The following is a 12,820-nucleotide window of genomic DNA, read 5'->3' on the forward strand; positions in this document are numbered from 1 at the left end:
TCTGGTTCTGGCTAGTTTTTATTTTTCAGCACAATTACATTTGATTGAAAAATCACACTGTATCTCAAGGTTGCGTTTGTAAATAGTTTATAAAGGATTAATAAATTAAGATGTTTTAATAAATGTTTAATCAATTGTTAGTTTTACAACACTTGCTGATGTTTAAAGCCATCTATAACACACAGTGTGGCTATAATGTGCTTGTAACATTTATACATCATTTTTAACTCTTTAAGTGTTCCATTGATATGACATCTGACCAATTTAATACTACATTCTACTTATAATTAGCTCTGCAAACCCAATTATGAAGTTGATAAAAGAATTTTCCTTAGCCAACTTCAGGTATGGAAATAAGAGAGCCTAAGATCTAGTTGTTCTAGTAATTATTTTTAAAGCAACGGAGTTTGTAATCCCAAATGGCTCAGTATTTTGAGATGTAAAATTTGTTTTTATATTCAGTAGGGAAACAGAATTCTTGCAATTCTTTGAAATGCTGACTTATTTATTCACTGTGGTTGAAATTTGTAGTTTCTTGTGTTGGTGCAAAGTTAAAGTTCACTCTTTGTTCATCCAAAGAGTTGCTAATGTGGGCTGAAATTTCAAGTGAAAGTAAGACAGCTGATGGGTTTGTGTTCTAATCTTCATACAAAACCAGGTTGCAACTAAATTTATTTTTTTAAGGTTTTGCATTTTTCTAATCCAAAACACAGTGAAACATGAGATGCAAACTCATGCATATCAAAATATTCTCATATGTCCTTTGAGTGAAGCAGCTGAGTTTTGTGTAGCTGTCACCTTTTCACTTGCTGTAGATGAGTGATCTTTCTCTTTACATCTGGGCTGCATGTTTCTCAAATTAGACCCATGTGGCTTTTGTGAAAGGGTTTGCTATCTTAACTAAGTTTGGTTCGAACAGTCTCAAAGTCAAATGACCTGTGTGTGTATGTGTGTTTGGTTATAAATCTGACATCAAACTCCTCTCCTTCATTTTCTCTCACCAATCTGTGCTCCCTCCCTCTTTGACTTAATTGACTTCCAGAGAGACTTTCAAATCCAGGTATCGAGGCTCAAGCTGTCTGCATTTGAGGTTCAGTGTGAATATTCTGTACAGCTCCATGGTTTGAATCTCAGCATCAAATGTTTGTTCTCCACTATAATAAAAATGTGGCTAGCTACAGTGTTAAAGGCCAGTGTGGAGTTAGCCTGAAAGCACTACCATCCTAGAAGTTAATAGGGAGCCATTTACCATTTATTCAGAGTATAAACTCTGAGCCTAAGTGAAATATTGAGGACAAAGATCTTTTCAATTTGGTGAGTGGCTCAGTAGTACAGGAAAGTAGGGATTTCCTCACACTTTATCATTGCTTACCACAGCTTCTCAGACACTCATTAAACTAAACTATCGGGGGCCCGAGAGAGAATACTTATTGAGTAACTGAAGCACTCTCAAATCTTTATCAACACTTATAAAATATTAATTCAGTATTCCCTCAGCGTTTCATTAGACATGCCTGCTTTGTGGAATGGAGAAGGCAGTGTTTTTTTTTTAAATAACTTTTTTAGTAGCTGATTCCTTGACTGGTATATGATTATGTGGCTTTAAATATATATACATTTTATAAAAAATATAAAAATCACAATCTCTAGGACAGGAAAAAATATAAAAATCACAGGATCTCTGGAATAGCAGATTATAAATTCCTAACAAATCCTTAATTTTCCTCTTTGGGAATTATGTGGTGGTATTTAGTGGATAAGGATTTAAACCAAGAATTATTCTGTTTGGAGAGTGTCTGTTGGAAATAAACCTGCTATAAAAGCTTAGTTCCCAAAGGGCATCTCTGCCTTTCTTCTACATTTTTAGACAAGAGAAAAGAGTCAGGAAAAATGAGAACAAGAAAAAGGAGGAACAAAAGACAAATCCACCCAGGGTGGTGCTGGAAGGTGGGTGGGGGACTTTATGTATGATTGAGGGTGGCGTGGGGGTCGCTAGGTGAGCGAATTAGGGGTAACCAGGTGGGAAAAAGTGGAGCTGCTCTCCATTTTCCTTATTCCTTGGTCCTCCCATGCACTGGAATGGACATCCTTGCTGCTGGCGCCACCTGTCTGCCGTTGCGGGCTCATTTACATCATCTGCCTGAAGTGCTGCCCCTACCTCGGTCATGTCAATGACAAACGTTCAGAACACACGTTAAATTAGTTATTTAAAAAAAAAAAAAGCCAAAGAGGGTGGAGCGAGGGGCACAGAGAAGGTCGAAAGGTGAAAAGTTACATTAAGGAACACTGCTCTTATATATTACACTGATGAATCCTGACATCGGCTCTGCCCTAGCACGTGATACTGGTCCTCGCTGCAACCTACACCTAATCTTGCATCCTGTCGTGCCACATATGCATAGGCACCCACCCCTAACAGCACTGGTCTTCCCGAGGCATCTTAGAAAGTTGCTGCCCCTGCCCGTAAGTCCCTGCTGTTCTCACAAGCTCAATGCAAGGTCTTGCATGCACACTGCTGCTTTGTTTATAGGCAGCCTCACAACATGGTGCTGGTAGCTCTGGATTTTCCCCTCCTCTCCCCACCATGCACACACTGTGTTGTCCCAGAGTCCTAAGTTACAATAGTGTTAGCCCCTGGAAGCCAGAGATAAACATCCCATAGACCTATTGGGGGATCTTGGAAAACCTTAACTCTTTTAATATAGGTACACCGAGGGGCCTCTACCCTGTCGTCAGCCTCTCAGAATTTTTGGCCTGCCCTCTGTGTTGGAACTCTTTGGGGGGAGCCCTTCTCAACGTGAGAGACTCTTTCTCTTGGTAAATTCAGTCTGAAATGCAGACAGACAAATGGAGAGGTTTCCCCATAGCAACTGCCGTAGGAAGGTATTCCTCTTTGTAGTTATTAACCCTCAGGAAAGGAAATGCCACCTCTTTATACTGTAGTCCCTTCCTGCTTCAGACTGTAGTCCCTCTTTCTCCTGCCCCTGTTCCTTTCCACACTCTTGCTTCCACAGCGCCCGCATCAGTTCCTGGCACAGCCTTCATTCCATACTCCTCTGCAGCTCACGTTACTGCCTTCTTCCCATGTAAACTCCCCTTTGACCTCAGTGGTCCTGTCACCATGTTGGAACAAAAAGTTCCGTAAAATATCGGATACAGAAACCTCAAAGCATTTCAATCAAAATGAGACATTTTGAGATTCCCAGATTGAAACATCACATTTTTGGTTTCTCCTCTAAGGGCTGGACTGTTCTGCCATGTTACACCTCCCATGATGCATCCTGGCCACTCAGAGAGGCCAGTCCATCATGGGAAGTACTGGCTGCCTGGCATGACTGGTGCATAGTTCAGAATGAGTCTCTTCATGGTGGCTCAGGTAGAGGTGAAGGGATTTTTTTGGGTAGAAAATAAAACCAAAAAAAAAAATTCATTCAAATCCACATTTTCCCAAAGAACATTTTGTGTCTCTGGAAACCAGACCATCTTGTGAAAAATATTAGGCCAGAAAATTCCTGTGCTACTGATGATAAGGGAGATCAAACTTCATGATTCAGGGCCTAGGCAGACTGCTGCAGAGGGTCAGGAAGGAGGTTTTTCTCTTGCCAACTATATAGCACAATTAGGTGTATTTTTGCCTTCCTTGTAAGCATCAGACATTGGTCATCATTGAAGGCGGGTCTCTGAACTTGGTGGACCAGTGGTGTGATTCAGTGTGAGAGCTGGTCAAACGCTAACCAAGTGGTATATTTATTTGACTGATAACTTATTTTAATATTTATTGTCTTTATTATAATATTGTGCTGTATTTAACCAGCTCTTTTAAATATGGCAGGAGGTGAGATCATCTGAAGGTCAATGGACAAATGGCTGGCTCATTTCAGTAGAGAGTAACTGGAAGCAGCTCAGACTTGTTTACTTTAATTTTTACTGTAATAACAGGGTGACCTTTGCCATGGTACAAGGATGCATCTCATGTTAAAAGCAAACCTCCTGATTTGTGAGTTATAATCAATGAGGTAGAATTGATCTGTCAGTAATCAATGTATCATTGTCTGAGGAATGCACTTCCCTGGCAGTGGAACATGGCTTTTCTTGGCTGTGTTGGTCCCCAAAAGTGGCTACTCTGTAGGACGGCTTGCCAGGTGGCACGAGTAGAACATCCCACCCCCTCCCCACCTCCTTGTCTCAGGCCAGTATATTCCTCCATGACACACCCTGAATCCATTGGCATGGGGAGTGAATGGACTACTGCAGTCTCCCACCGCCTGGATTTTCTAGATCTCCAACACAGAGCTACAGCAAAGCCACCCATCCATCATCATGCCGCTAGTGAACTGGGCAGTAGGAGAGGAAATTAAAATTGCCACTTGCTCCATCAAAAGTTTCAAGTCCAAGAGGGCCTCATTCCCTTTCCTTGCCCCATCTTGACTGTTTAACTTCATTTTCCAGTCCTTCACACTCACTATAGGCACTGTCCCGCGAAGCAGGCCAGGGGCTCCTCATTCCCAGCATGAGTAGTTGGGCTGCAGGGGCACATGCCTGGGATGTGGGAGAACCAGGTTCAAGTCCCTGCTCTGAATCAGATGGAACAGGGACCTGACCCCAGGTCTCCCACATCCCAGATGAATGCCCTAACCACTGGGCTATTGGCTATAATGAGGCAGAGGTCTCTCTTTCTATCTTTCTCCCCCCCCCAAAAAAAATTCAAAAGCCCTTGCAAAGTGGAATTCTTGTTTTCCAGCCTGCCCTACCCACAACCTCATTCACTGTTTGACTCTATTCCCACCTGTACTCAGTCCTATCAATACAACCCATTTCCTTCCCAGCTCTTTCTGACCTTTCCTTCCAACTAGAAAACGTGTATTTTTAAGAACAAGTGAATGTAACATTTCCTCCTGCTTTTTAACACACTTTTTTCTACTCTTCCACTGGAAAAAGTTTTTAATAAAAAGTGTTCCCCTCCGCTCCCTTCCCCCCCACAACTTTTCTTTACTTTTCTCCCTCTTTTCTGGTGGGTGGAGGAAAAGTGTATATTAAAAAAAGAAAGGGGGGAACAAATAAAATGAAATTTTCCATAAAATTTTCAATTTTCATTGAAATCCATTTTAATGCAGAAAACTTTGAGCAAAGAAATTCAACCAACTGTAATGAATAATGATAAACACAAAGAGCCTGATTCTCTCCTGACGTCGGTTGGTTGTACACTGGTATAAAGCCATTGATTTCAATGGTGTTACTCCTGATTTTACACAGGTGTGAGTGACAAAAGAATTGGGCTCATATACTGACAAATGATGTACACAAGATATGCACACAGTTCACTTACTTACAAATGCTAGTACACACACTGCAGCGTATGTAAAGTATGTACCCTCAACCTCCTACCTGAAAGTGCAATTCATTAGTCACTAGGGCCAAGATCCTCAAAGTATTTAGGCACCCAACTCCCATTGAAATCAAGGGGAATTAGGCATTAAATATCTTTGAGGATATGGCTCTAGATAACAGTGGTGGCTAGGGGCATTTGTGGTCACAGAACAGCAGGCTGCTTGTGTGTGTCAGCATGGCCATTTCTGGTGTTTGCTCTAAAGATAACAACCTCTCCCCATTCTCTAGTCTGCAGATGATTTCTGCAGATCCACAGGTCTAAGAAAGCTCATGTGGGCTCTGCTGGATGGCCCCATTCAACAGGCAGCAGGTGAGTTTTTACCAGCTGGTCGTGCAGGAAGTAGACACCAACAGTACAGATATGGCCATTGAGAAGCTCAGCCCATGGTTCTTCCAAATAGCGAGCAACTCTGTGGAACTGCGGAACCTAACACCCAATGTAGAGTATCTCCTCAGAGTTCATGCAGTGAATATAGCTGGAGCGTGGGAGTGGTGCAAGCCGTTCAAGGTGAGCAAAGAAAGTGGGCTGTTTTCATGGAGAATGAAGCCTGTTCTCGCACTCTTTTATTGGTGTCTAGAAGGATGCTAAAGCTGTAGGGCAGAGGTTCTCAAATGATGGTGCACAGACTTGATCTCCAGAGGCCCACAGAGCCCTATCAGTTGGCCTGGGGTGAGGGAGGTGGAGAATGCACAGACTGAGGCAGGCGCTGGCTGAGAATCCCAAAAGGCTGTTCCTCTTGCAAACCAGCAGGTGAAATGGCGCGGTCTGGGGAAACCTGTGCTCTGACTGCGTGTTTGACCAGGCTTGTGCCCTGACACGTCACAAGAGCTTCCCAGGACCAAATCGCCCTATTGTAATGGGAGTGCAAAACCTACACCTGAGATGGATGCAGCTTCTTTCTAAATCACCCTGGTTAAGAAGGAGGAGAGAATGTTACGGTCCCTTTTTGTAATACCCCCCTATCTTCATGACAGAGTCCTGCAGATTCTGCCAGAAGCCCCTTTCCTGCACTTATCACTCCACCATCTGATCTCCAGGTAGAGGTCACTGTCCTTCTGACCCTGTGCGGCTGAATGGTCTCTCTTCAGAGCCTCTCAGCTTCCCCCTGCTATCATCCACCATTCGCTCTGCCTGGCCAAGAAGCCACCCTTTTCCACACCACTGTCAACCCGGCACTGCGCACCTGCCCTCAACTCACAGGTTGCCACAGGGGAAGGTAAAATTGGTGTGTCAGTCCCTCACCTCTCTGTTGTTATCTTAAATTTCAGTTTGCGACTATGGCCACCACTGGGGAAGGTTGGCCCCAGGCCTTGTCACTGTTAGTCTGGCAGAAGAAAGATCCACACAGAAAGTGGATCCACACATGGAAAGTGATTTGTCTAGATAGGCATGGAAGGGAGGATATATACCGTTGCCAATGTTATTAAGGGCCAGGCCAGGCCAGGCCAGGCCAGACTTGAGATACATGTAGCTGTGTAAATAAAAGGAGATATGTCTTTCTGATTGAAATGTAGCTCTGGCTGTGCGGTCTCACTGTGTGACCCTGGGCAAGTCTCTTAACCTCCATGTATCAGTTGCCCAGTTGTAAAATGGGGATAATCACACCTATCTGCCTTGCCGTGCTTTTGAGCATAGATTCTTTAATGTTTGCAAGGCATTCTGATGGGGCCCTAGAGAGGCACTCTACCAAAATATCAGAGTATAATTACACTTTAAGCGTGGATGATCGTTCATCTGAGAACAAGCAAGAGAACTCTCAAAGAATACCCTCATCTGATTCTGACTCTTGCTCACAGGATTGCCTGTAGAACTTGTCCTCTTTGATTTGCTTCATTAAACAAAGGGCTAATTGGTCCTATCTTTCCAGAAGTGCTGGGCCATACTGTCCAATACAGAACGCTGCCTCTCCCTTTGCTAGACTTCCTTTTTAAAAATGGACTTGCCTGGCACTCTGACAACGGTGGGAGCAGTAGGAACCTTTCTGTGGTTGGGCCCATCCTAGCATACATCTGCCCCCACACTAAAGGCTGATCAGAGAAAAGCTGTGAGAGTTGGTGGGTGGGGACTGTGTAATCACAGGATAGCTGCCTTCTGACACGAGGGCTCTTCAGGGAGCCCAGCTACTCAGGAAGAGTCTGGGGAGTAGCACAGAGGTGTTAACTCTCTGCAGGACTGGGGGTTCCCTGAGGAGCCCCAAGATCTGTGGGGCGGGGCAGCTACACCCCCTGCAGAGCCTGCATCCCCAAGTGGCTGCTTAGACGAGGGCTCTGATGTGAACCTCACAACATTTCCTGACCCTGTTCCCCCCCTTCCAGCGGGTGCTATCACTAGTGTGCCCAATTTGGTGCCTCACCCCATCCACATGGGCTGAACTAAACCATGCTCCAGCCTAATTTGGCCACCCCCAAGGTTAAAAGCAACTGCCAGACCCAGCTGCTTGGCTGCATGGATCAGACCTTACTTTGGGAGGCCAGCTTTGCAGAGGACCTGGACTTCAGCCTTGAAAAAGGAAAGCTCAGCTTCTGCCAAAAAGTGGTCGGAAATAACTCAGCTACTATACTGTTGTGAAAGCATTTTATGCTCTAAAGGAACCAGGCCTGTCTGACTTCATAGCCAAGGTGAGTGAAAAGTAAACAAAGAGCATAAATAGGGAAACCTAGCGTTAATATCACTCTGATTCAGTGATCAAGAGCCCTCGCTAAGAACCTGAATAGAACAGCCTCTCCTTTTTAATCACTGAAGGTGCTTGAAACAAGGATGATAATTTTTTTTAAAAGAACATATGACTTCTGTCTTCACTGTCTCTTTAATCCTGGGAAAGGGCAGCGTTCTGTGGACAGCCTGGCTAATCTTTCACTGCTGTGTCACTCCCATGGTAACTCCCCAGTGTCTGCCAGGGGAACAAATGAGAAGCAGTGATAGCTGCAGAATAGGATGTTAACATTGCCTTGATTTCTGTCCCCTTTCGACCCCTCCAATTACATCTGAATGTTTCAGTTGGATTGCTCTTTGACTTTTATCAGCCGTCTTTGCCTTTGTCCAGCGAGCTCTTTGCTGAGCCTCAAAATGCCATTGCCTTTCCCGAAGGTGAAAGCTCAGACCGCGGAGGTCTCATTAAGCAGACAGAAGGAGACGTTCATCCTGCAGGACAGCAAGTGCATAGGTTCGTTAAAATAAAGGAGCCAATTACTTACAAGGAAGCCATGTCAGAGCTAGCGTATATATCTTGTCCGATGCAGCGAGGAGGCTGTCCGGTGCACCGGGCTGTACCTGCAAGAGGCCAAATGATCAGACCTATAGTCAGACAACCAGTTTTTGATGTGCTCTGTAATAAATTTGGAGGTTCCCCCCGGTCAGAAATGATCAGGTAGCAGTAACCACACACCTTATACATCTCATCTGTAGCCTAAGAGGACAGCTGCGCTGCTTAAGAATAAGGAGTGTGGATGGGCAGACTCATAACCCCCCTGTTCTCATGTGCTGAGAAGCCGGATGGGATAACGTGTTCACAGCCAATGCAGAAAGCTCAAAGCACCTTTGCTGGGCAACATAAATGTATCCTGCCTCCCTGGCTTGAGCTGCCCCACCCTCTACTTGATGGTCTTGGGTTGCTCCCAGTGGATGAAGCAGACTCATCCTGATGGGGTACATGACAATCAGATACGGATCAGTCTCGAGCTGCCCATGGCATCTGGGACACCGATGTATGATATCGCCTGCTGCCTTCCCAACACAAGACATAACGTGAGCCCCTAAGTGTAGAGGTGTACTGCCACCCTAAGCTAGGAGGTGATGTCACTGAAAAAGCTGCTCATCCCATCCTAACTATGCTATTCAGAAGCATGTCTATGGCATTCGTGTGTGGTAGCATGAATGCACTGTTCAACATTCACAATATATCAAACTCCTTCTCAAATTAGTTGGACACCTTCAGAAGGTGCTTGATGCCTTCTGCGCCTGACATCATTACAGCATTGCTGTTTGGGGAAGAGGGCGTGTTTAAACAATGGTGCCTCGCGACATGTTCTGTAGGCTGGTGTGAGTGACATCTCTAACACCTACGTCAGTGAAAGCAGGGCTGCTGGGGAGACGGAAAGAGCACCAAGGGCGATTATACATTTAGTACATTTTTTAAAAAGCATTTCGTTCCACCTCCAAGGCAATTTGCTGGGATTATAGCGTATCTTTTCACAGTACAGCAGAGTGAATTATTTGCTGTGAAAATGAACATGAAATAATGTAGCCATCCTTTTCTGCTTGCTGAATGTTCATCTATAATCAGAGGATGTACAGAAAGATATATAGATTACATCTACATCAAAAACATGGGACAAATTCCAGCCTATCGCGTAAGTAGCTCCATAATGGAAATGCATGGATATTGCAAATGCAACCTTTGAAATAGCAACGTGCTACTGAATTGTGGCCAGTAACGACCCAGCCCTGCCCATTAGCCTTCCTTACCCACCTTATCTCTGCTAGGAACATGAATGATCTGACTGAGGTGTGTTCATAGTCCCCATTGCTGGGTCAGGGTAGCCTATACATACGAACGTGTGGACCACGTTTTCTTATACTGAGGCTCCAACCAGGAGTGTCCTTCCCTGGTTGCCTGTCATGGGACAGCTGTGGAATGCTTTGGGAGGGGGGTTAAAACTGAGGTGGAAGGTCTCTCCTGTTCCTTGAGGATTTTCCGGCATATGGCTCTGTGCAAAGAGCAGCCAGAATTTGGTCCTAGGTTTACCTTCTTAGCCAGTCTGGACTGAGCATTCTCCCCTGTTTTGTGTGTGTGGTGAGTTTGTGTCCCATAGTATGGGAGAGGAAGCATTGGCTTGTGCACCAAATAACTACTTAGTGACATAAAGGTAGTCTCATTTATGTGAGGGTGACTAATGAAAAGACGTAGTGGGTGGGGGAGGTGGCATGAACAGCTTGGGAAGAGTGGAGCAGCTAAGCTATCTTCACCAGTTTTGGGGCAAATTATCAAGATTATAAAGTGACATACAAAGTACCTTTGAATGCAGCTGCCTGTATTAAAATGCCTGGCTATCACACAGTATTTGTTCTCTGGTGTGCATTGGGATAGATAGCCTGTTTAGCATAGACTGTATGCTTTTGAAATAAAAAAGGTAGGATACAGCTCCAATTTTGTATCATGAGGGGCGAGAGATGTCAATTAAACCATTCTGGATTTTGCTGGAAATTGACATGGATGTGTGACCTCCATTCTTTAGATAAAATATCTCCTGGTATAATTATACCTACGTTAATATTCATCTCCAGTAATTCCTCTCATGAAAGTTCTCAGCAGATGAATACCCATAAGAAGCATAAACCTCTCTCTCGCAAGTCTCTTAGACTAATCTTCTCTTCATATGGGAAAAGCAATTAGAGACATACAGCTTTCTCTCTAAGTGCTGAAGCTTTCTTTAAATGTTTCCCAAGACTGACCGTATGGTCAGCACTACCCATCCTGTTCTGATCCCTAAGGTGTTTCTTAAAAGATGTTAGAAAATCCCTGCTGAATTGTTTTTCTCACTCATCGTTGGATGTTATACTCTGGACAGTGTATCCATAAAAAAAGATGTACCTTTAAAACAAGACAAAGGCACTGGTTTAAAAAACAGTCTGTATCACATTACAGTGTACTAGGAAGTATTGTGATTCAGTTTTGTTTGTTTGTTTATTTACTTTGAAGCCTCATTAAAGAAACATAAAGCCACTCTACAATGCAAATGGCCAGGGGACTGGGTGGCTGGCTTTGTTTTTTGATTACGTGCAATTCCTGATTGGATAGCACATCACAAGTAGATACTAGAGCCTGGTTCATCAGCACGTTACTCCAGTTTGAAGCGGGTGTCACTTCAATAGTGCAGTCATGCGGTGAGAAATCAGGCCCTATGTTGACCTATGGTGACCCAAATATGACCTACCAAGCTTGTAGGTAACCTTCAAAGTTCTACTGTACCTCATCCTATGACTTGGAAGGATAAGATTTTAATTCAATTCTAGATTTCTCCCTCTACCCCAAACAGCAATGGAAAACATCTTCATCATTAATAACCGACACCCACAGAGCAAGAAATTTGAAAACGTTAAGATACATTGTGCTTGTGAGTTACAATTCTCTTTAGCAAGCTGGTAAGAAGAAATTAATGTTATATAGTCAAAGTACTATGATTTAATTTCTAAATCTTGACTTGTTTTACAGTTATTACGTTTTGGATAAATAACAGCTATTAGGTGAGTTCATTTTATTTCCAGCTAAGGCATAAATCTCAGTTGATTGCACAGTTTCAACAAGACTTTGCAAATCATTACTTGTAGACAATGTCTTTAGGTGTCGTTTGAAAATAAATGCAAATGTTATCTGTTAAAATGCATAAAAGCCAAAAGTAGAATCCTGCCTAATCTTTATTTTGAGACTGCAACCCATAGAAACCACTAGTCCTATCATGCACTGCTCCTCCCAGTATGGAGAGAGATTTAAGGATAAGGGCCGGGCCGGCAAACGAACTGGGGTTGGTGAGGTCTTAATAATGTGGGTGAGCATGGAGTTTGGGCATGGGGGGAGGGAAGAGACCACCAGGAGTTGATGGGTGGGGGAGGAGAGCTAGTGAGAGAACCAAGATCACCCCCTCCTCCCCAAACCCCCCCCAGCAACCCTCCACTCACTGTTCTGACCCCCTCAACAACCTCTCCTTTTGCTGGGGCATTCAGCCTTCTTCCCACTGGGGTTCTCACAGGACTGGCCCCCACCCGCTGAGCTTGTGTCTGCAGTGGTGGAATGGGCAGAGGCTTCCGCTGCTCACAGCCCCCGCTGCAGGGGAAAAAAGGAAGCACAGCACCATTGATCTAGGTGTTGGTCAATGAAGTAGTGAGGGGCCAGTTTTACGTGTTACGGGTGATCAGTAGAGGTGGGATATATTTATGTTACAGAAGTGGACTCTACAGTGCTTGGTGCTGTACAGACACACAGTAAGTACTTTGGGGCACGTATTGTCTCTTCCTGTCTGAGTGGACAAGACAGGGTGGGAGAGAGGAAGGATTATTATCCCATTTTACAAAGGGGGAACTGAGCCACAGGGAGAAAGTCACTTACCCAGGGGCAGGGAGTCTGTGGTAGAACTAATAAGAAAAGGAGTACTTCTGGCACCTTAGAGACTAACCAATTTATTTGAGCATAAGCTTTCGTGAGCTACAGCTCACTTCATCGGATACATTCAGTGGAAAATGCAGACTAACATGGCTGCTACTCTGAAACCTGTGGTAGAACTGGGCATTGAGGCCAGATCTCCTGAGTAGGGGCCTTACCTGTAGACATCTGAGAATCCTCTACGTTTGTGGGTGTTTGAACCTGGATTTGGAGCTGGTTTTGCAAACTGCCTAGATCAGAATTTTTTAGTCTTTAGCACTGACAAGGTCTAGAGC

The 12,820-nt window shown here is 44.3% G+C and overlaps 1 protein-coding gene across 4 annotated transcripts in view; it reads left to right on the forward strand.

Moving 5' to 3' along the window:
* Positions 1-9,133: 9,133 nt before the first annotated feature.
* Positions 9,134-12,820, forward strand: part of HAO1 (hydroxyacid oxidase 1) — a 65,017-nt gene continuing 61,330 nt past the window's right edge. For 2 of the 4 annotated variants that reach the window (XM_048842543.2, XM_048842540.2), the window contains exons 1-2: positions 9,134-9,738; positions 11,601-11,632. Coding sequence is in view for 1 of the 4 variants with exons in the window: in XM_048842542.2 (XP_048698499.2) it covers positions 9,654-9,738 (85 nt within the window). In the remaining 3 variants the exon portion in view is untranslated. The remainder of the gene's footprint in view (positions 9,739-11,600; positions 11,633-12,820) is intronic. The other 2 variants (XM_048842541.2, XM_048842542.2) reach the window with 1 other exon arrangement.

This window comes from Caretta caretta, chromosome 3 (assembly GCF_965140235.1).
Source record: "Caretta caretta isolate rCarCar2 chromosome 3, rCarCar1.hap1, whole genome shotgun sequence".
Lineage (NCBI taxonomy): Eukaryota > Metazoa > Chordata > Testudines > Cheloniidae > Caretta > Caretta caretta.